Genomic DNA, 24,084 nt, shown 5'->3' on the forward strand with positions numbered 1-24,084 from the left:
TGATGTTCTTCAAATATGCCCAGCACACTCCCACCTTAGGGTCTTGGCACTTGCTGTTTCCTCTTCTAGAATGTTCTTCCCCAGATAACTCACTGCCTTACTTCCTTCAAAGTCTGCTTCTTCAGAGAGGACTTCCTTGACCACTCTGATGGGAAGGGCAGCCATATCCCCAGCATTTCCTCCTCCCTAATCCTGCTCCCCAACCTCAGCACTTACACCCCTCGACATATTCCTTATTTGTCTATTGTACGTCTTCCTCAACTAGGATGTGAGCCCCGTGAGCACGGAGCCTTTATCAATGTTACTGTCTGCTTTATCTCTGGTGCCCAGGGAAGTATCTGGTACACAGGAAGTGCTCAATGAATCTCTGTTAGATTGAAAGAATGACATTATGCAGAACTGACCACATGTCACGCTCTAACCTAGGAGTCTTCAATGAAATAATGCATCCCCAAACCCCAAACAAGCAGGAATTATTGTCACTATTGTCAGATGGAACTATTGTCAGATGGAAGCCAGTCAGAGAGAAGGCAGCATTCAAATCCAGGTCAGCCTGACTCCAAAGGCACCCTCTTTCTGTTAACAGCACTCTAGGAAAAGCCAGGCCTGCCCTCCAAGAGCTCACTGCCCACCACCAAGTGTGCCGGGTACTCAGATGTCCATGAACAGAGCTAGGATGAGGGCCACTATGTCAAAGGGCTTTGCAGTCCCACCCACATGCTTACGTTATCTCACCCATGACACTGTCAGGTAGATACCCATGAACTGGTATTTGACACCATTGTATGAGGAAGAAACAGGCTTCCAGAGATTGCCCCAAGGTCATCTAACTGGTCATTTGCAAAGCCAGGTGTCCCCTGCAGGTCTTCTGGCTCCAAATGGAGTGCTTTGCCCACAGCCCCGTGTGTGCGAAACTCCAGAACAGGGACGGTAAATGCACTAGCACCACCTAAGCTCTACCAGACACGATCCTAGCCCAGAGGAATCCTCAGAATCCTGCCCAACCCAGAACTGCAGTGGAGTGGTGTGGACACACAAGTGGAAACCAGGCTACCAGCTGCTCTCTAGACACAGTCTTGAAGTTTCTTTTTTATTTCTGAGCCTAGAACAGGGTATCAGGCATGTTTTTCTGACACCAAGACCTGTTTGTTTAGTCATGCAACACTTAACGAGGTCACTGGCTGTGTGCCAGATGCCATGCTGGGTGTTTGGGGCATAAATACAAATTAAGGTCCTGCCCTCAAGGAGCTCACAGTCAGGGAAGAGAGAGAAAATGAGTAAAAGTAAATAACCAAAATACAGTTTAACACATACTATGTGGAGAGATGGACATCCCTCTGCAGGACCTCAGAGGACAGCTGGGGAGAGGGGTCACTGGACCCACGGTGGCCCTGCCAGCAGGAGTGACACATCATGAAGGAACTAACGAGGACCCCGTTCCCCTAGCCATCTGTCAACAGAGCAGGGAGAGTGTCCTGTGTGTCCTTGTATTGTAATCAAGAGCATTCGAATTCCCCAGAGACTCAGCCTCAGTTTACCCATCTGTAAAACTGAGAGGTTATCAGTAAATATTCTCATTAAGATGTTGAGAGGATTCAGGTATGCACAAGCGTCTGGCAAATAGTATGTGCTCAATAAATATCAGTTTTTCACATAATTCTTTAACTTTAGTATTATGATTAGTGTCCAAAGCTATTTTCCCTGATCCAGAGAATTATCCAGAGAAAGCAGTAATACAAAGGAATGACAATCACAGAATCACCTCGCCCCACCTGAGACCAATTTTTCCAAATCATGGCAGATGCACACACATACTTTCTCCTCGTGCCAATCCTGCATCACTACCATCTGGAGCCCAAGACACAAACACACACCGTCCAGCTTCCCAGGGGAAGTCACAGGAGGGGCAGGAGCTCCCCCCGCCCCAGTGCAGCCCCCTGGACCCACCCGTCACCTCCGCAGAGACCTGCCAAATTCCCACAGACTGAAGAGCGTGGGTGCGTAGGGCTTCCTTCAAATCCGTGTGAAGACCCTCAGCCCCCGCACCCCCCAGGCCAGCAATGGGCCGCCCACGGAGTCCTAATGACCACCTGCCAAGTTAGCCACCTACCCATGGAACATCAGGGCCGCCTGCGATGCCTGGAAAGGCTCCGTTCACGGAGAGTGATCTTATTTTCTGAAGTAGCAGCTTTCGGTTGAAATTCTTCATCAGTCGCCGCTGTGGGGATTTTTTCCCCCTTTTCTCTCTCTCTCATCGTAACTGGTGAAATTGACAGTCTGCCTGCATTAGCTGGGCATTCATTTGCATGATCAAGAGCAGATTTGTTCCAAGATGCATGTTCTGCCTTCCCCTCCAAGCCCAAGCACCTCCAAGGAAGGCGAGAAAAATCAGGAGCCGCCGTGGTGCCCCTGAGCTTGGCCGCGAGCTGGCCTCGTCCAGGAGCAGGTGGAGTGGGGGCCCTGTGGGGAGCGGGAGGGGAGGGCAGCCCGTCTGAGAGTTGGAAAGCAGCACCTGGCAGCCTGAGTTTCTGGCACGAGCCCCAGCACAGGAAAATCGAGCCTTTGGTGACAGATTCCAGCAGAGGAGCATGCAGGAGCCCCAGCGAGCGCACATGATTTCCTGAAAAGAGATGCTGTGTACCGCATCCCAGGCACTCAGGGGCAGGTGGGTGTTAGGGTCTGGACCTGTGCGGAGCCCACGATCTGCAGTCAGAAAAATGGGTCTTAATTCCTGGCTCCAGCTACGCAATTCAGACAGGTTACTTAACCAGTCTGAGCTGCCGTTTCTCTTTACTCCTCAAACGGGCAGCGGGAGACCCACCTGGCCCGGCTTCTGTGTTACGAGAGGACTTCCAAGCCAGGCAGACGCTCCTAACACCTGGGGAACACGCTCAGGTCCCCCTGCTCCAGCCTGCCCAGCACAGTCCCCCTCCATGCAAGCTCTGTGACTCCTGGGCCCTCAGAGGCTACGCTGCCACACGTCACCTCAGCTAATCGTCCCCATGGCCCTGCCAGGTGGCATTATCATTCTCAGTATGGAGAAAGCTGGGGGTCAGCGGGGTTGACTTGTCCCCCCAAAATAGTGGGTCGTAATTAGTCTTCAGGGCGTGAACACGATGTAGTCTATGCAGAAATCAGAGCAGAATGACGTGCACCTGAAATTTATACGGTGTTCTCAACCAATGTGACCTCAATAAAATAAATAATTACATTTACTTTTTACTGCATCGGTAAATGCAGTAATTATATTTACTCTTTGCTAAATTATGTTTACGATTTACAGCCCTGGTGAAAGATGAATGTAAGCCAGGCTAGAGTCGTTATTACGTGTTCATTATTGTTTATTTATTTTCTCCTGATTTGAAAAGAAATTCAAAGGAAAATATTTTCGGGGGCCCCTAAAGTTATGGTGGGCCCTGGGGCTGCTGAGCCTGAGGGAGAAGTTGGTCCCTCGTCCCTTAACATCCCCACTAAGGGGCCGAGGCGGGAGCCACCCCATGTTCATTCATGGGTGCATTCCGTGTGTACTGACCCAGGGGCTCTTCTTTAGGCTCTGGGGAGAGTTGTAACCAAAACGGGTAAAACTCCTGACTTGTGGAGTTTATGTTCTAGGGGAAGGATGCAAACAATCATGTGTAAGAAATTGAGAATTTCAGATCTTGAAACGTATTCTGAAGAACATGAAAACGGTAGTGGGAGAGGAAGTGGTTCCATGGGCGAAGCGCTTCAGCAAGGAGGCGACTTCTGGACTGACACCTGAAGGATGAGAAGGGGCTGGCTCTGGGGGGAGCTGAGTGAAGAGCAGTGCAAAGGCCCTGAGGCAGGGCTTGTGTGGGAGACGTGGACAGCCAGCGTGCTAGGCAACCCAGTGGATCATGGAGGGAGTGGAGGAGAGGAAGGTGGACGTGTTAAATGTGATCTCATAGGCCATCAGAAAAGGGATTTGATTTTACTTGCACTGGGCAGTTATTGGCATGTTTTAAGCTAGGAAGTGATTATATTATATTTGATAAAAGAGCATTCTGGCAGCTCTCTGGACAGTTAACTATGGAGCACTAACAAGGAAGGAGAGACCAGCTTGTCCTCTCTTGAGGGCCAGGGAGCAAGCTACTAAGTTAAGTGAGGGTCCTGCTTGTGATAACAGTGAGAAATGACCAGACGAGGGATAGATCTTGGGTTGGCAGTTGGGTCTATGAGTTGGGAGTTCAGGAGAAAGGTCAGAGCTGTCGACATAGATTTGGAAAAAAAACAGGAAAATTTGACGTCACCAAAGCCAAAAAAAAAAATGTGTTTCTGAAAGGAAGCAGAGGTCAAGTGTTGAGTCATTGAAAGTGGTGTGAGATGAGGGCAGAGATCGGGCCACGGGACCTCACGGGATGTAAGTCCTGGGAGATAAGGGCCCTTTCAGTGGAGTGAGGGGAAGGGAAGGCCCATCAGAGCAGGCCGAGGGGAGACAGGGAGAGAAGGTGGTCACCGTGCTTCCAAAATGCCCCATCTTTGCACCCCCCCACCTTCTCCACTGGACACAAACCCTCAACCAGCTTCACAGGCGGTTTGCTCGTCGATGCGTTGCCTCTCCGACTTTGCCAGGCTCTGTTCCATGGCAAGATCTGTGCCAGGTTCATTTTCAAGCCTCAGTAGCTGGCCGACAGCAGGTCTTTAATTTATCCCATTGAATGAACAAGTGCATGTTTGTCTCCAACTACCTGAGGGCTCCGGAGGATTCTGGGGGCATTCATTCATTCATCCGTCCATCCCTCTAGACTAGCAAGACTCGGGGGAATTCTTTGGCTGCCCGTGTTTCCCTTGGAGATGCTGCCTGGGGCTCTTCCTCTCAGACCTGGGATGTCATAACCTTTTTGCGTAACTTCAAGAATAACCAACGTACAAAAATCTGTTAAGGACCTTCTGTGTGCAAAGCCCTCCCCCCCACCCCTCCCCTGCAGAACAGCATCAGAGCTTCTGCCACAGGATGGGGAGGAGAGGATGAGGACATGAACCGGGACAGGAATGGACAGGAGAGGTGGGTTAAGAGTGGTTAAGAGGGGGGCCCGGCCCCATGATGTAGTGCTTAAATTTGGCGTGCTCCACTTTGGTGGCCTGGGTTCATGCATTCAGATCCTGGGTGCAGACCTACGTCACTCATCAGCCATGCTGTGGTGGCGACCCACATAGAAAGTGGAGGAAAAATGGCACAGATGTTAGCTCAAGGCTAATCTTCCTCAGCAAAAAAAAAAGGGGGGGGGAGTGGAGGAAGAGAGTCAGGGAACATTCTTGTTTTAATCAGGTGAATGAGTGCTGGTCTTAGTCACTGAGGATAGGAAAATAGGAGGGGAAGACACTTCTGGAGGCGAGGAAGAACCTGTGTAGCTGATGAAGTTAAATGTGCACACGTTGACATTTGGATATGAGATATTTGGAGATGCAGTTTCGAGGTTCAGGCTGGGGAGAGATTTAGGAATCGTTAACTTATGGGTCATTGTGGAAGCAAAAGGAGGAATTGGGACCACCTCACAAGCCTGGGCAGAGGGAAGAGGAGGAGAAGGAGGTAGAGATGGCACCTGGGGGGCAAGAGAGCATCAGTGGACAGGACAGCAGAAGGGGGTTCCAGAAATAAGCCTGAGACAGCAGTTTAGGGAGAAGAAGCTAGGAATATCATTGAGTCGAAGGGGAGGGTGCCAGAATGGGAATGGCGAGCAGTGCGAGAGTTGGCTGGCGTGGGTCCCCAGGGGCCATGGGTGAGCTTGGTGAGGGGATAGGGGTGGGGGTGGGGGCAGCCAGATGGCTGTGGGGGAGGGGTAAATGGACGTGCTGACTGAGTGTCCACTCTGAGCTGGGGACGCAGAGGTGGGCAGACAGATGAGACCCTCCTTGATAGAGACCCCCCAGGCCGGCACTTTGCTTTCAGTGCTGGTAGGAGTCACAGAAAGCTGCACACGGAAGCTCGTAAGAGAGAGGAGAGGATTCCGTGACATCACTGAAGAAGTGGAAGGGCAGGTCCCCAGAGCGCAGGGCAGCGAGGGGTCTGCCTCAGAGGGGAGGAGGGTCCCTCGGTCCAAGAAGACGAAGGGCTCCAGAAAGGGCTTCCCAATGGGCGATCTGCCTGAGAGGAGAGGGCGCACGGGTGTGTGGAGAGCCCTGAGGGTCACCTTGAAGCAGCATTGTGAGGTCAGTGTGGCGGGAGAGGGAGCCGGTAAGAAGCAGAGACTAGTGGGCTCCTTCCTGGGGCCCCGCAGAGCTGGGGACTCCAACTCAAGGACACCCGCCAGATGGCCTGCTCGGCCCCTCCCGCCGTGGACCCCCATCTCTGGCAGGCAGCATCTGCAAACCACAATGGGGGAGCCCTCCTCCTGGCCCCTCCTGAAGCAAAAAGCAGGGCAAGGCCACACCAGCCACTCAGCCCCCCATCCCTCGGCCTCACCTCCGGCTCCTCCGCCCTCCTCCAACGACTGGCCATGCTCGCTGGCCTCTGCGCTGCCCCTCGCCCAGCTGTCCGCACCCTAACCCTCCCGTCCCCCAGGCTTGGCTCAGCATCTCTCCAAGAGGCCTGAGCCACAGTCTGATGATCAGATTTACGATTTCGACCCTCACCAGCCGGCACCCCCAGTCTCCTTGCCTTTCCTGCTGGCCTCGTTTGCGCCATGGAACATTCTACATTACAAAGATTTGTCCTGCATCCTCAGTGCCCCCAGCTCGACTAGAAGTCCGAAAAGGGTGGAGAACTTAGCCTGCATGTTCCTGGGTGTGTCCCAGATGCCTAGAGCCGCTCCTGGCCCATGTAAGCTCTCGGTAGAAATTTGTTGAATGACTACCAAATCGAAGATAAAGACCCCACAGCAAACTGTTCTTCGTCATGTCGCTCAAACTTGAGGTAAACCTAAGGGCATTTATTTTTAATAATTTACTAACTAAGGAAAGAGAAGTAATATTATTTATTGTCACCCATACGTCAGCCACTTCATAGTCATTAATTCATTGGATTCTAATGTCATCCCCGGGCACAGAGCGGAATAGTCACCAAACGGATTTATTGATTGGCCATGAATCTTCTGAGGTCACACACCAGGGCCGGATTTGAACCCAGGTGATTCCAATGCCAGATTCCATACTCAGGCCACTAGGCCACAGATGCCCAAGAGGACAGTGAAGCCCTCCGTCGTCTCTAACTGCTCTGTAAGACATATTCATGGCAGTCTTTTATGACACACCCCGAGGCGTGCCAATTCTTGCTAGCCCTTAACGAGGCCCAGCCTGTGTCCAACCCGTGGCTGAGGCCGACCTTGCCTGTAATTACAGCTTGTGGCCTCGGCGCCGGCAGTCACATGGGGGCCCACCCCCTCCTGCTGACTCTCTAATTAAACCAGCGCCAGCATCTGTGCTTTGGGCCTCTCCAAGAATGAAGAGATGTGGTCTTGCTGAAATTGGGCCCCTTCAGGTCCCCATGTGCCCCTGGGGGCTTGGGTCCACACTCCAGCATCTCCATCAATGGGACGAGTACCGCTCAGGCCTCTCCAAGACGTGGCTTCCCTGGCCCATTGCCCTGGGCCCAAGGCCGAGTCTGCAAGCATCTAGCGACAGTAACGTCAGACAACATGCTGAGCACTTGCTGGGTATCACCTCATTTAACCTCAGGACAGTTTTGTGAAGAGGGTGATATTATTGCACCCATTTTACAGATGAGGAAACAGACACAGATTAAGTCACTCGCCCAAGGTCACACCACAAAGCTTAGCATTCCAAGCCCAGGTCTTTCCAACTCCAAGATTTGAACCCAAGAGGGCTGACTTCGGAGTCCTACCCGTGGCCTCTAGCCTGTATTACCTCGGCAGAGGTCACTGTTCCCTTTATGCATTTGTCCAACACCTGTTTACCGAGCGCCTGCCAGGTGCCTGGCGCCTTGCTGAGCACTGTGCGCCCCCTTTGCCGCATGGTGGTTCTGGAGCGGTAGGCAAATACACAGACAATGACAGCCCTGGGGATTGGCACAGCATCTTGAGGGCCACAGGGGCCCCTGCCTTCGCCTCGGGACAGGTTAGTAGTAATCACTCATATCTATTGACCGTGTGCCCAGAACCGTGGTGAACCATTTATATGCACGTCTCATTGAAATTCTCCAATAATTCTATGCAGTCGCCCAGTTCACGTGGTGACTTTGATCCTTCAGTGAAATACACATGCTAAATGTTTGGCAATAATTGGAGATACGCAAATGGCTACGAATATCATTTTTTGTTATGAAATTTTCCAAAAACTCAGAAAAGGACAGAGAGTAATATAATGCAGTTTTTCCCCTAAACTATTAGGTTGTGAAGTCAACTTCAGAGACCGCAGGCACGCACTTTTGAACAGACTAGATTAGGCTAGAATAGGGTGGAATGGAAACTACCAGATGTGTCATATATGGTAATAGCCTTGAATATGAACGTGATTCTTGAACGTTATTTCAGGCCTGTGAGTGTGTGTACGTGTGTTCTGCATGCATAAAGTGTCTTTCTTACTATAGATCACGGTCAAAAATATTTACAAGTCACTGATATAATGAATACTCATGTATTTGCTGTTAAGATTTAACAACTATTAATATTTTGCCGTACTTGCTTCAGATTGTATTCCGAGAAATCCATGTCATAGATAGTTAACACGAAGCCCCCCGGCCCACCTCTCTCTGCTCTTCTTGCCTCGTCTCCCCTGAAGCCAGTGGACATGCCTGTGATTGGTTACTCCCCCGACTTGGTCCAGCCCCTCCTGGGTGAGCCAGGCTGAGGGCAGGCCCCACCCCCAGGACCAGCTGGAAGAATGTCTCAGCCAGGAAGAGTTGCTCACTGATCACACCACGCCTCGAATTCTAATCACAGGTCCCAGAGGCTTGCAGATGTTTAGAGAAACAACTTAAACATGATGAGGTGTCCTGATAAGCACATTTTGCTGTTGATATAAGAGGCTAGAAATATGTAAACACACATGATAAGGCTGCACAAGGGCTGAGGCGTCTGGGCCTCGTGAGCGGCATCTCTGACATTCCGCTGCTCCTTATCCTCAGAAATGAGGAAACTGAGTCCTGGGGGAGGGAGGGGTCCTCCCCAGACCCCGCCAGTACAGACAGCAGGAATGTCCGGACAAGAAGGAAGGAAGAAAGAAAGAGGAGGGAGGGAGAGAGAAAGAAAAGGAAGGATGGAAGGAAGGGAGGAAGGAAAGCAGGAAGGAAGGTAAGAAGGGAGGGAAGAAGGAAAGGAGGGAGGGAGAAAGGGAGGGAGGGAGGTAGGGAGGAGTTATTTCACTGTGGACCGCATTCCCCGGGGCCTCATGCCTTCCCTGCATCCTGTATCAGGGAGCCCCTGCCCATCCCTCTCAGCCTGCTGTGCTTGGCTGCCCAGCACCTGTCCTTTGCTGAGCTGCACAATCATTTGCTTATTTTCCATCTCTGCCCAGTGGAGCGTGAGACCCACGAGAGCAGGGAGCTTGATCAGCATGTTCACGTGTCTTTCCCAGGCCCAGCACACAGGTGGCCCCAGATGAGGAGTGTGTTTAATGGTACAAAAGTGTGCAGAAAGCACCCCTGTGTTGAATGACTGAGTCAGTGAATGAAACTGAAGTTAGCTCTCCTGACCAAACCAGACGGCACGCTGTCTGAGGGCGCAGCCCAGCAAAGCGCGTCAGGGACGCGGCTGACCTGTTAGCAGACTGCAATACACGCTCCCTTCATTGATCATTTATTAAGTACCCGGCACCATTTTAAGTCCTTCACAGGTTTTAATCCTTTGTCCTCACCCCCCCCCCCCCACACACACACACGGAGGGCACTCCCATCATGTTCATTTCCAGGTGGAGCAGGAAGGCACAGAGACGTGCAGCTGCTTGTTTGAGATCACACAGCTGGAACGAGGCAGAGCTGGGATACAAACCCAGGCAGTCTGGCTCCAGCGACCGTGTGCTTCACGCCATATTGCAGGGCTTCCCAGAGAGAAAATTCTAGAGCAAGGGTTCGAGGGAAACTGACTCGGGCCTTTCAGCATCTGACTGGGGAATTTTCATATCTTTTTTTTTTTTTTTTTTAAAGCAATTTGAGGAGAGTCAAGGCCGGACCAGCAGCAAAACAGCCTTCTACCAGGCGCTGCAGAACTCGCTGGGCGGCGAGGAGGCGGACGCGGGAGTGCAGGCGGCCGCCACGTGGTACTACTCTCTGGAGCACTCCGCCGACGACTACGCCTCCTTCTCGCGGGCCCTGGAGAACGCCACCCGGTGAGCGCCAGAGCGCGCGGGTCCTCCTCCTGCCCCTTGGTGCGGCCCAGGGGATGCTCAAATCATGTACGAGGCCTGAGGACCTTGAACTCGCACTTTCCTCTGCATCATTTGTTCAGTGCACCGCATGGGTGACTCCCGCCAGGGGGAGAAATGAGGGCTGACCCCACTCTTCCCACCGCAGAGCTTGAGCCATCAGGGGGCGCAGACAAAGTGCTTGTCAGAGGTGCCTGTTGTCTGCTCCACGCCGCGAAGCAGCTGCTCAGCAAACGCTGATGGGGCGCCTGGCCCAGCAGAGGGGACCCCACGCCTCTAGCCCCGCGGCCCCCACCCTGGCTTCCCCTGAGAGCTCCCCCCACAGGGAGCATTCAAACCGCGGCGGCTGATGCACGGGCCCCCTAAGCATCGGTATTTTTCGACGCTCCGGCGGGTGACTCTTCTGTGCAGACAGAGCTCACCTTGCACGTGAGAAATGGAGGTCTAGGCAGGGAAGGCTCTGTGCCCGATGTCACGCCCAGAGCAGGAGCGGAGCAGGGCTCCTGATGCCCACGCGCCCCTTTCCCCGGGGTGCACTTTCTGCGCTCATGGCTTGTGTGTCTCGTTGCTCAAGGTCATTGCTTCAAGCTTCCCTCCCTCAGCGAAGTCTGCCCCAACCCCCACCTCAAGGGCCCAAGAGCGGTTAACGGGTGCCCCCCCACCCACTGCAGGCTCTGCTGTCCCCAGCATGTCCCTCTCTCTCAGCACTGTCCCCACCCCCGCTGCGTTTGTCAGGACCAGCCTGTCTCCCACGGTGGGCTCACTGAGGCAAGAACTGCGTTTTATATGAGTGCAGAGCAGGTGCTCCAGAGGTGAGTTTTGAATGGAATCAGGAAGTAGCCGGGGTTCCAGTTCTCTCTGCCTGCAGAGCCCCTTGGGGATGAGATCACAGTGGAGACTCCAGCTCTCGTGTCACCTCTGAGCCTCTCGCAGGCCCCTCGCCTGTTCTGTGTCGGTGGCAGGGCACCCCTCCAAGCGGAAGAGCATGGTCGGGCGGTTCACACCCTGTAACTTCTTTCCTCTCCTCTGGGAGGTCCACGTTGGCCTTTACTCTTTGTCCCTGGGGACAGAGCCAACGTCAGGCATGGAGGCCTCTGCTGAACTTGACTCTGTTGGGAAGGGACGGGGTGAAGGGTGTTGAGACCCATTGCCCTGCCTGGTCTCTCCACCCAGGAGTTGGTGGTTTCCAGTTGGAGGGTCACTAGCTCAGAATAACACTTTGTACCACCCTCTTGGATCTTGGGGACCAGAAAGGCTCTAATTTTCCCTCTAGCAGAGAGCTCAGCTTTGAACCAAAGAGCCAACAGCTATTCCTGGAGGCCCAGCCCTGGTTTGGGCTCTGAGAACTCACAGATGTCCAAGTCCTGGGCTCTGAGGAGCTCATAACCGAGTTGGCACTGGCTCAGATCCGTGTTGTAGAAAGAGCTCAGGGCTAGAGTTCAGAAAACCTATGTTCTTGCCCCAACTTTTCCTTTAACTGGCTTTGAGGACAATCTGTGCACTGGGGCAAGAGCTGAGGTCTGAGGGTGGGCAGGCAACCAAGGAAGGCTTCATTGAGGAGGCGGACTCCAGTCCTCCCTTAAGCTCAGGCCCTCTTTGTCTCCTGGCTAGACTTAGGCAACAGCCTCCATGGGCCTCCCTGCCTCCAGTCTCCTCAGCAAAGCCCCTCCACAAGGCTGCCGGTGTGTGACTTTCCCATAGGTCTGATCCCATTGCTGTCCTGCTCGCCTCTCCTCGGGGGCCATGAGATGAAGCACAGCTGCCTTTGTTGGCCCTTCCAGACCCCCACGGCTGGCCCCACCCTACCTTGGACCCTTTCCTATAAACCCTGAAGCTGTCCTACAGACTTACCAGTGGGATTCGCCACGGTCACCAGAGAAAAGGATGGGCAACCCTCCTCATGGATGGACTTTCACGGGTGTTATCAGACTCGGTGGTTACAAAGTCTCTTCGGGGTGGGGCCTGGGCCCGAGTCTCAGCTGAGGACATGGGAAGCCAAGCAGACGACCCTGCTGAATGGGATTCAAAAGCTGGTGGGCCCCAGGCTAACCGAGGTCTCCCTGATCGCAGCCAGACGTGCCCACCTCTTCAGCCCCCGGCTTGTGCCCTCCACACGCAGGACCCCCCTGTTATAAGCCGGTGCTTCTGAAATTTATTCCCATCGCCCCCAAAGGGAGAGCGAATGGGAAACTTCTGGAATCTAAAACAAGATTCTTAACCTCCCACTACTGACATTTTGGACTGGATCATTCCTTGCCGTGGGGGCTGTCCTGTGCATTGTGGGCTGTTTAGCAGCATCCCTGGCCCCTACCCACCAGATGCTAGTGAAACCTTCCCACCTCCAGCTGTGACAACCAAAAATGTCCCCCACCCGTTGCCAAGTGTTCCCTGGGGATGGAGGGGGGGGCTCCCAGTTGAGAGCCACTGGTCTCCAGGGACCATTGACATGAAGCCTATTTGAGATCTCCGTCTTCTTTTAAAATGCACAATTATTTTATGTTCTGCTCCGTAGTATATTGTGTTTGTTTTACTGTAAAATGTTTTGCTCCCAAATCTTTAAGGAAACTTCTGGGAAGATGTTTGCGCCATGGGTCTCTCAACCCTGAGACGTGTCGCCAAGGACAGCACTGTGCCATCACGGGCTGTCCTTAAACCAGACTGGACCATGTGCTGTGCCCCTGGCTCTGCCGTCGAGCCAGCAGTGGGGCCAGCTGTGGCGAGAGGGGTGCTGGGGAATGCGAGCAGGGTGTGCAGAGGGGCGTGGGGGCTCAGGGACCCCTGCCTGGGAGAAGCCTTTACCCGACACAGTTGTCCACAGAGCTACGTGTACCTACACTCCCTCCTCTGTGCTCCTTTCCCCAGGGACTACTTCATCACGTGCCCTGTGATCGACATGGCCAGCCACTGGGCAAGGAGGGCCCGGGGAAACGTCTTCATGTACCACGCTCCCGAAAGCCATGGCCACAGCAGGTGAGGTGGCTGTGTGGCCACAGCGGGTGTTGGCAGACCAAGGGAGTCTGGCATGGGTCCCTGTCACTTCTGTGATCCGCGGGGAAGCAGAGAAAAGAGGGCAGGACCGAGGTACAAGTCCCAGCTTAATGATGTGGGACATGTCACTTAACCTTTCTAAGCCTCAGTTTCATTATCTGAAAAGTGGGTGTAATGGTAATAGTCACTTTATCTCGCGGTCTTGCAGGAAGAGCTGAAACAAAAGTTATAGAAAGCAGTGTGGAATTGCAATGTTAGCCATTAATGGGTTACCCGGGCTTGGGGAGCAGCCTTCTTTATTAATCTTTCACGTTTATGCCTCCAAATCTGAGATCGCAGCTTAAGAAATGACTTTCCAAAGGATAAAGGAGTTTTTTGGCAACAAAAGGAAAGTTTTGTTTACCTCTAGTTTATATACCCTTCTTACTTCCAGAATACGTTCAATGTACATTGAAATAAAAGTCTCAGGTGCAATGAAATTATCAAAATGGAAAAGAGAAATCAGAGGTCCAAGGAAAGGAAAAGCAATAGTAAGGGATGGAGCGACCAGTGGGCACAGACCGTAGCCTGCGTTTCCGAAGCCAAAGAAAAGATTAAAAAATGAAGAAGAAAAGAGCAAAGTTCTGGTTTTCGAAGCTCCATCAGCTAAACAAAGAAAGCAGAGGCTGAGGGAGAGGGGAGACATGGTTTTGGCCAGTCGGAGAATGACGCAACGAGGGTGGCTGGGCACGTGGTGTCCAGGGCTTTGGAGGGAGGACTGTGCGGCCGGGGTTCCACGTCTTTGTGACCTAACAGGCCTGAGCCATTCGCTCGTGTTGGAAAACCGCAGCCCCACCGCCAGCTGGCCCAGTAAGTTCCCGCACTATGTGATGTGCTTCCCATCAGTCAGGTCACGTTAGTTACTTCACATCCGAGCTCCTTTGGGCAGATCTCACACCCCACCAGCCAGGGCAAGAGACTGATGCTGTCCTGGCGCTCAGCCCTCCACTCAGCATCCACAGGTAACAGAGCATCAGGAGGTCAGGTCTCTAAGAGATACCGGGGTATGGCTGCTTCATTTCATGTGCGAGTGGAAGCCCTGCCAGACAGAGCAAGGACACCCATCACCCACGTCCAGGGTCTGTTTTGTGGGCAACAGGGAGACGGGGTGTAAAAACGCCACCTTTGGAGCTGGACTTCCAGCACCACCACTCCCCTGCTGTGCAATCTTGGGCAGGCTGCTTTGCCTCTCTGAGCCTCAACATCCTCATCTACAAAATACAGCCAATAGTTTTCTCTCACAAGGTTGGTGTTGGTGATATCTCAGACATAAACGCTCCAGCTCACGGCAGGGCTCTAAGCTGCGTTACTTTGTAACATCATCAAGGGGAGTGTTACAAACGTGCGTAATTTCTCATTATAATTGGCGATGTCCGCATGGAAGGCTGAATAGTGTCCATCGAAGGATACCAGGTCCTCATCCCGGGAGCCTGTAACTCTTACCCTATAAGGAAAAGGGGGCTTTGCAGATGTGGTCACATTAAGGATGTTGACCTGGGAAGATTGGCCTTGAATGCATCACAAGTGTTCCTGAAATAGGGAGGCAGGGGGAGAGTGGAGGCGCGGAGACTGGAGTGAGGTGCCACAAGCCAAGAAACGCCAGCCAAGAATCCACCAGGGCTGGGAAAGCAGAAAAGTCTTCTCCCCTGGAGCCTGCGGGGGGAGCCTGGCCCTGCTGACACGTTGATTTGGGCCCAGGGAAGCCAGTTTTGGACTTCTGGCCTCCGGAACGGTGAGACAGTACATTTCTATTTTTTGAGCCACCAAGTTTGCAGTAATTTGTTACAGCAGCCACATGAAACTAATACGGTCCGTAGGACATTCTAGTTCCCCTAAGCACCCCTTCTTTACCTGGTTTCCCCGAATAGATTATCCAATTCATAGAGCACTTCACAGAAACTTCCAGAATCCTCGTGTGGTCGGCAGGGTTGACATGATTTTCTGTTTCGCAGATGAAGAGTCTGAGGTTCAAGGAGTTCCCCATGATTTCCCCAAGGAAGGGCAGCAGTTCACTAGAGAGCAGCGACCTACCCATAGCTTCTCTGAGCCCCAGAACTGTCTTTCCATTAAAATGTACGGTCTCTCTGCTTAGAACCAATTATAATTTCAGCCTGATCCACTGCCTAGATTGAAGCAACTGCCTCCAGGTTGTGGGAAGGGAAATAAATGCCAGGCGAGGGTTCTGATCAGAAGGCCCCGGGGAAAGAGAGGGATGAGGAAGAGAGCTGATGGTTTGGGCATAGATGAAAGGTGCCCTTGCAAGCCGGTCACCACCCACGCACAGTCAGGGAGGCCAGGCATGGGGAGTCACTTGCAGAATGAGCCTGGGCAGCATCTCCCCATTGCCGGGGCTCTCAGGACTTCACGCCCAGTGCCTGGGTTCTTCACGCTGGTTCTCTGCCTTCCTCCCTTTTAAGGCAGAGATGAAACAGAAGGAGTGATACCCCTGAAGCCTGATCATCAAGAGCCTTGAAAATGGGCGTGCGCCTTCGCACTCCAAAATTTGCAGTGGCGCAAAAATCAGAAATGCGTCTGCTACATGAGGACAGAAACGATCAAAGCCAAACAAAACGAAGGGACCCCTGTGATGCCAGCCCCAATCAGTAATGATTAAACCACCGCCCCCCTGTATTCATTGCCTAGGGCTACCTTAATGGGGACCACAAAAGGGGGGGTTAGAACCACAGAAATGTATTGTGTCGCGGTTCTGGAGGCCAGGAGGCCATGATGGAGGTGTCAGCCAGGCCCTGCTCGCGCTGCAGGCTCAGGGGAGGCTCTGTTCTGGGCTCTCTGGGAGCTTCCAGTAGCCTCAGGCATTTCTTGGCTTGTCGATGCCCTCTTCCCTCTGGGTGTCTATGTCCAAATTTCTCTTTTTCATAAGAACACTGGTCACATGCATTAAGGCCCGCTCTAACATCCTCATTTTAACTCTGCAAAGACCTATTTCCAGAGAAGGGCCTCTGCTGACGTCCCAGAAGGTAGGGCCCCAACATGTCTTTTGCAGAGGACACAGTTCAACCCACAGCACCACCCCTCTCTCTAAAATAACTGAGCCCTGCCAGCAGGCTCTTGAGGGGCAAAGGCCCAAAGCGGTCTGCTTGGACCTGGGATTGGGGCAATTCTCAGAGGGGCGACCCTTGATCAGAATCCGAGTTGCATCCTCAGTGCCCTCTGGGGATGTGTAGACAGGGCTCCACTGTGCTGACCCAGGAACCTGCCTTGACAGGAAGCCATGCCCGTGCCTCAGACCCTCACAGACTGCCTCCTGGGTCTTCGCAGTCACAGCGCCTCCGGGCCCAGGGGCCCCCCTGGCTCAGAAGGGGACGTAGTAGGTGCTCAGGAAATCAGGCCGAAGGACAGGAGCTCGTCCACCCACCTCGTCTGACAGGTGTGGAACAGGTCCCTTCCTCTAGTTTGTAGGCTCCCTGGGTTCAGTTTTGCCATCTGCCACATGGGAGTAGGAGATGGGAAAGGTCAGGAGCACCGACCCTTCACGCGGCTCTGTGGAGCCCTGGACCCAGGGCCCCTGGGGAAGGAGAGCCCAGTGGAGGCTCCAGGCCTTACAGCCCCTTTTTCTATCTCCTAACCGACCTTCAAGTGCAGTTTCAAGGTCATGCAGTTTGGAGAGCTATGAAAACCCACCCGGCTCAGTCACCTTGAAGGCGCCTTCTAACTCTCAGGTTTTAGCATCTTTGGAAGGAAGAGATGCTCAGAGGCGCTGAAGTGTTTACAGGCGGAGCTGTGGCTCCACGTATAGTGGCAGAAAGTGTCCTGTTCGAGCTGGGACTCTGGGCCAACTGCGTTGGTTGGAAACCCGCCTCGTGTCTTATCAGCTTGGTGACCTACAGCAAGTCACTTCTCCTCCTTGGTGACTCAACATGGAGATAATAATAATAGTGCCTACGTCAGAGGCTTATTGTGATAATTAATTTATGTGTAGAGCAGGGCCTGGCAAACAGTAAGTGCTGAGGGACCATCAGAAGGCCACCTTGACCCTCTGTGTCCGTGTCCCCCCCCCCACCACGATGACAGTATGCTGCCATCTCCGTAGTAGATACTTGAATCACTGAACGAATCCTAGAAACGAACCCATGTAATTGCAGACAGGTTTATCTCTTCTCTCTCACTCTGCCCTGGAGCTGTCGCACTTCTCGTTTATTTCTGGCTCAAATCTACAGACTGAAAATATATGTGTGTGCCTTACATTCCCCGCCATCTGTCTCATGCCTCCATTTCTATGAGCGTGTATTAGCTTTCCCGGCACAGCCAGGGAACAAAACACGACACGTGACCACTTGCTTACAAACCATATCACGTGATCACGATGGAGTGTGGTCCTCCAACTGCTCGCCCGGGGTATAGACGAGACCTTCATCCCTGACGATGGGGGCCCCCCTGTGAGGAACGAAGAGGGGTAGGGGGTGGGGGAAGAGACAAGCTAAACCCTACAGTGTGGGAAGAAGATTCAGTTTTAAGATTCAGATTCAGGGGCCGGCCCTGTGGCTGAGTGAGTTAAGTTTACATGCTTCGCTTCAGCGGCCCGGGGTTTCGCGGGTTCGGGTCCTGGGCATGGACAAAGCACCACTCATCAGGCCATGCTGAGGCGGCATCCCACATAGTAGAACCAGAAGGACCTACAGCTGGACTATACAGCTATGTACTGGGCGGTGGGGGGGGGGGGGGGGGCTTTGGGGAGAAGAAGAAGAAAAAAAAAGATTGGTAACTGGTGTTAACCCAGGTGCCAATCTTTAAGAAAAAAAAAAGATTCCAATTCAAAGAACCAGGGAATACATAAGATGATTTCATCCAGCTCCTTCAATTTACAGATAAACAAAAGCCCAGAGAGGTGAGGGGATTATGTCCCAGTCACAGAGCCAGTAAGTGGCAGTCTGGACCCAAACCCTGTCTCCTGCCCTCTCTCCAGTTTTCTTTGAATTGCACCCACTTCAACATGAAGCCTCTGAGTGCCTGCCACAGCTAAGTCCACTTACCAGCTGTGTGACCTTGGGCAAGCTGCTTAACCTCTCTGAGCCTCCGTGTATCCTCACCTATACATAGGGAAAGTAATAATGCTTGTCCCCTAGGGCTGCTGAAAGGGTTCAGGGGGACAGGGCCTTCATCTAGAGTGTGAGAGTTTGTGTGAGCATGTAATACCTGGCATGCCATACTTTGATCACCAAGGCTGTTGCCACAAGGACAAATCATACCAGCTCTCTCTGACTCGGCTCTGCTCAGTGGGAGGTTGTCTGTGGTTCCCGTCTATAGCCTCTGTTTCAGGAGGGGAGGTTTCCAGTGACTGTAACCCAGGGTTTCCCAGCTTGGGCACTGTTGACGTTTCAGGCTCAATAATTCTGTTGTGGGGCTGTCCTCTGCATTGTAAGGTGTTCAGCAGCGTCCCTGGCCTCCATCCACTCCATGCCAGAAGCACCTCCATCATTGTCTTTAGACACGGCCCGTGTCCGCTGGGGGCCTCCCATGAGAACCACGGCTGGAATCCACTATGACGGGGGCTATTGCTAACAGCACCTGAACGGAAGTGGCAGCCTGTTTCCCAGTCCTCATCGTGAATGACTGTGGGCCCCCGGAACCCCCTTGGGCAGTGCCCACAGAACCAGATGGCTTTGGTGGTCCTCTGTTACAAAGCTGAGCTGGGAGGCTGGTGGGCCTCTCTCTCATGTTCACACCAGGCGGGGCCCTGGCCTGCTGTCCCCTCCAGGTCTGAGGCCATGGGCCTTCTCTCAAAGGCACCGTCTCGTGTGCCTGGGTGTCTCCTTGGGCGCCCCCGCCTACACCCCGCTAGGACTCTCCCCTCCCTGCCGGCCTCCTCCCGTTGCCATCTTGTTGACTCTCAATGAGGTCCTTCTCTCTCACCAGCCCCTCCCAAGGGACAACCTGGGCCAAGGGTCATCTCAGGAGGAGCCCTCATTGCATTCTCTGCAACTCGTGGGTGAAGGACTCCCAGACCCTGTGGCCAGCCCAGGTTTGGGGGACCCTCCTCACGACCTCGTCAGGGAGCCAGGTCCCAGCAAGCGTGGAAGGGAGCACAGATTCCTTCTCCCTGTCCTTGGAGGCTTCTGAACCTGGCTCTGTCCCTGACTGTGTGCCTCTGGCAGGTGACAACTTCTCTAGGCTGCGGTTTCCCCATTCCTGTATGGGGCTAATAATAGTGCCAACACGACTATAGGAGTGCGTCAGGGTTAAGCGAGGCGATGTGTGTGGACTGCCCAGCTGACTGCCGGGCATCAAGTTGGCGCTCATTAGGTGACTGCCAACACTGCTCGTTGTGCTCTCCTGGAAGAACCCACCTGGGAGATGAGCAGATCTTAGGAAGAAAACAACCACAGATCAAGTGAACCGAAAGGGGAGCCGTGGCCACTCCAGAGGGCACATGGAGGCCCCTCATGGCAAGATTCCTGGGGATGGGGCCCCTGTACAGTTTCCATGCAAATTCACCGTGGGGCTGTGGGGGGTGTGGGGTCTTCATTCTTGACCTGTGTGCTGTGTTCTTTATTCCACAATCTTCGGGCCCCAGAGTCCTGACATGTCTTCCCATATCTTGACGGTGCTAAAGACATTTCAGAGAGATGCAACTTGACTCACCTTTGGATGGGGTGGGGCGGGGTTCTGGGGACTCCTCACCTCCCCAGGCTCCATGTAGGATGCTGCACTGTCCTTTAATTTGGGGAGAAGCAGCTCAGCATAGCAGAAGGGCACCCCCTGTGAGGTCAAGTCAACTGGGGTTTAAGTCCATCTCTCCCGCTTGTCCGCCTCCTGCATTTGAACTGATTCCTCCATCTCAACTTCCTTGCCTATAAAATGGGTATAGTTACATCTTCTTCATAGTGTGAAGATTCGGGTCCGTGTACATCAAACTCCTGGTACGTTGTTGACTTGAATATTCAGGTTATTTTCCTTTTAGGAAAAATAAGGCTCTGAGAAGAAAAGGATTCAAAATGACTAAAGAGGCCGTAATGTTCCTCCTTTACAAGTTGTCCCAACCCTGGAAAACAAAACCATAAATTCTAGGCTCAAGACATTTTGTCCACCACTTCATTTGTATTCTAGACATTTCTGTGCATTCCAGCGGCCTTTAACATTCCAGATTCAAAATATTATCTTTCTAGTTGACTGTCTTGGTGCGTTTGTAGGAATTAGAAAACCAAAGAAAATGTTAAGTAACTGGATTCTTGAATTGGGTCCATAGGCCTGGCTGCATCCTGTGTGATTAACAAGATTATTTCCCAGTAAAGATGGGAGTAAATCATTTTCAGAAACTGGCCACTCCAGCCTCAGGAGATATCAGGGCTGGCGCTCTGTGTCCTCTTCAACACTGATTCCATAAGTACTTACCTACTGCCTTCTCTGCCCAGATCCCCTTCTAGATCCTAGAGATGGAGCAGCCAGCAAGACAGTAAAGGGCTCCCCTCTTGGGATTAACACTACGGTCAGGGGGTGGGGTTTATGAGTATCTAGGGATGGGGTACAAAGAACAGACAATATACACATAATAAACAGAGTAAGTTCAGATAACTGCCCTAGGAAAGGGAAGAGGTTTGGCACATGTGAGGATAAAGAAGGAGGCCAGGGAGCTGGAGTCTATTGAAGAGGAGGAGATTGGTTAGACATGCAGGGAAAAAAGATGGCGTCTTGTAGTTCACATAGGAGTTTGTAAGCTGTGGCAGGCGAAGAGAGAGTATTTTATCTGAGTATCATGGAAAAGCATTAGAGATTTTTAAGAAGACATATTATATGGAATGCTTATTGGTCTTTTTATTTCACACTCAAAATACAACTCACTAAAGACCAAGTTTTTAAAAAAATAGAATGGAGAAGGGAAACTGCTATCCAATGTGGTGATCGGTTAGTTAATCAGAAAAGTCAATTAAAATGGGAACTCGTGAAAAATGAATAAGATTGGTACAGTCATGAGTTGCTTAATGATGAGGGTAGGCTATGAGAAATGCATCATTAGGTGATTTTGTCATTGTGTAAACATCACATGGTGTACTGATGGGGAACAAAATTTGTCGCCTCAAAATGTGTCCCTTTAATATGAGGGCTATTTCAGGCTGATTATTTTTTAATAAACAAAGGACTCAGCAAGTTTTTCTTGTTACCTCCCCCTTAACTGCCTAAAAGAATTCAGATTTAGGGGCTGGCCTGGTGGCATAGTGGTTAAGTTCATGTGCTCCTCTTCTGCGGCCCAGGGTTCGTGGGTTCAGATCCTGATGCAGACCTGTACACCGCTCATCAAGCCATGCTGTGGCAGAGTCCCACACACAAAGTAGAGGAAGATGGGCACAACTGTTAGCTCAGGGCCAGTCTTCCTCACACACACAGAAAAATGTTTAAGAAAAGGAATTCAGATTTCAAAAACCTATCTCAGGAAGTGAACTGTCACCTTAGCATCATGTGAAACAGGTGGTGGACAGGGAGGAAGCTGGAAAAGCCTATTTGTTGGGCTCCCCTCTGTGTTCTTCTGTTTCTGTGGCCAAATAGCTCTTTTCCAAACGTTTGCTCCTTTTCACCCACCTGCGAATTGCCTTCCTTCCCGCTGACTCCCTGACTCTCCCTACCCCCAATATCCTCTTTTAGAGTCTTTAGCTGAGGATGGTGTTTAAGGTGAGGGCTTTGGCCATTTTGGCAAGTTATTCAGTTTCCCTGGGTTTCTCCCATGTATACTCATTATTAAACTTTTGTTTTTCTCCTGTTAATCTGTCTCATGTCAATTTAATTCTTAGACAAGCCAGAAGATCTTAGAAGGGGGAGAGGAACATTTCTGCCTCCTGACAGTATATACACAAATCTAGATGGCAGAGCCTACTACACACCCAGGCTCTATGGTACTAATCTTACGGGACGATCATCATAGATGCAGTTTATTGCTGACCGAAACGTTATGTGACACATGACTGTGTATGCCTCAAACATTTTATTTTAACTTGAAACATTTAAGGTGCATTCACTGCCATGGTTTCAGTGCAGGGTCAAAGCTCGTGTGGGGAAATGCTGTTTGGAGTTCTCCCTTTGAATTTCTTGCAAAACTGTCAACATAATACATGGTCTATGATTTCTAGTTTGGGTTTCTTGCGAGTGGGGCGTCAACATGATACGGAATGAATTCAATGAAGCTCTGTCTTACAATAACAAATGCAACGGAAGTAGACAAGGCGAGCACAGTTGGCTCTCGGTAAACACGTAACTTCCTGGGGAGAATAGATGTGCTGGGCCAGGAAGGTTCAGCCTCGTCTGAGCAATGTTTGTCATCCCTCATGCGGAGAATAAGATGTCCAGGTTAATCCAGCAAGGCGGTTGAAAGCTTTGCCTGTGCAGCCAAGCAATATGTTCTCCAGCTCTGCTGGGCTTTCGGGAATCAGGAAATATTACAAGTATTTCATTGGGGGCCAGGGATGGAGATTGTATTGTTTAAAGTATTTTGGGGAGCTCCTTTTTAAAGGATTGCATAGTGAATCTTTTTGTAAAATGCAAGCCATTTCTAAAGCGTATAATTACTTCTAAGCTAATTCATAGGGAGAATCTTAACTTTTGTGTGTTAGATTTGCCCAAAGAGAAACACACTCACAGGCTTCTATTTGTGAGTTACTAACAAGTCCTCAATCCTCAAAGAAAAAGAAAAACCTGGGAAGCAGCAGGACTTTCGTTCCTCCTTGTCCCTAATTTCCTTTGGAGGAAGTTATCTAGAGATGCCGCCTAGAGATAAGAAAGGGAGTATTTTTTTTTTTTTAAAGATTTTATTTTTTCCTTTTTCTCCCCAAAGCCCCCCGGTACATAGTTGTATATTCTTCGTTGTGGGTCCTTCTAGTTGTGGTATGTGGGACGCTGCCTCAGCGTGGTTTGATGAGCAGTGTCATGTCCGTGCCCAGGATTCGAACCAACGAAACACTGGGCCGCCTGCAGCGGAGCGCGCGAACTTAACCACTCGGCCACGGGGCCAGCCCCAGAAAGGGAGTATATTTTATGGGGAGGAGGTCAAACAAACTTCCTCCTGCAGACAGAACGACAGAGATAGAAATCTCTGGAACAAAAGGCTCTCTAATCAATCAATTGGATGGGCTGGAGCCCTGGGCCTTTCCCCAGCACAAGCCTCTTCAACCCAGTATCAGGACCTGAACAAGCTCCATAATGCAAACATGGCACCTGTTTCTGTCAAGGAAGATCCTATCCACCCCCTCCCCACCTTGAGGGGAGCCCAGCTCAGCCCACCTTCCAGCTCAGCTCATTGCGTCAGCAGGGCCAAGAGTCAGGTGCATTCCTTCCGGGAACGCCACCTCAGCCCTTTGCTCCCTAATTAGCCCCAGATGTCCGTGAATGGTGGCTCCCTCATACCAGAAGCAGAGCTCGAGTCAGGAGCTTGTGCAAGGAGTAATCTCTGAAATGTGGCCTTTGGCCTTTGACTTGCTGGAATGGAAGCAAGTATTGGCCTCCCAGCAAACCCACACCAGCAGGATTTCAGATGAGTGGGATGGCCGAGAAGTAAGGCTGGGGACATGATGTGACAAGAACCAACCTCCTGTCTCTCCTGGACATCTGCAGGACCTGTGCTTTCTCAGTTCTAGCCTTTCTTCCTACGCCACTCCAGGAATGGCTGTAAAAGAAAGGGAGCTTGCAACTTGCTGGCTTAGACACGGCCCATGTCCCCCAGCCCTTTAAGATGTGGCCCTCCTTTCCTCCGGCCTCAGTTCTCACACCATTCGCAGAACCAGAGCCTAAAGGGCCTTAACGAGCATGCAATTTAGTGATTCCCAAACTTTTGATTTTCCT

The 24,084-nt window shown here is 51.8% G+C and overlaps 2 protein-coding genes across 2 annotated transcripts in view; one reads left to right on the top strand and one right to left on the bottom strand.

Moving 5' to 3' along the window:
- SLA (Src like adaptor) overlaps positions 1–2,135 on the bottom strand; it is a 63,714-nt gene extending 61,579 nt beyond the window's left edge. Inside the window, exon 1 of the mRNA XM_044781179.2 lies at positions 2,111–2,135. Coding sequence (XP_044637114.1) covers positions 2,111–2,121 — 11 coding nt within the window. The 5' untranslated portion in view covers positions 2,122–2,135. The remainder of the gene's footprint in view (positions 1–2,110) is intronic.
- TG (thyroglobulin) overlaps positions 1–24,084 on the top strand; it is a 242,927-nt gene that overhangs the window by 208,833 nt on the left and 10,010 nt on the right. The window contains exons 42-43 of the mRNA XM_070481642.1: positions 10,058–10,239; positions 13,138–13,245. Coding sequence (XP_070337743.1) covers positions 10,058–10,239; positions 13,138–13,245 — 290 coding nt within the window. The remainder of the gene's footprint in view (positions 1–10,057; positions 10,240–13,137; positions 13,246–24,084) is intronic.

Source organism: Equus asinus, chromosome 12 (assembly GCF_041296235.1).
Source record: "Equus asinus isolate D_3611 breed Donkey chromosome 12, EquAss-T2T_v2, whole genome shotgun sequence".
Classification (NCBI taxonomy): Eukaryota; Metazoa; Chordata; class Mammalia; order Perissodactyla; family Equidae; genus Equus; species Equus asinus.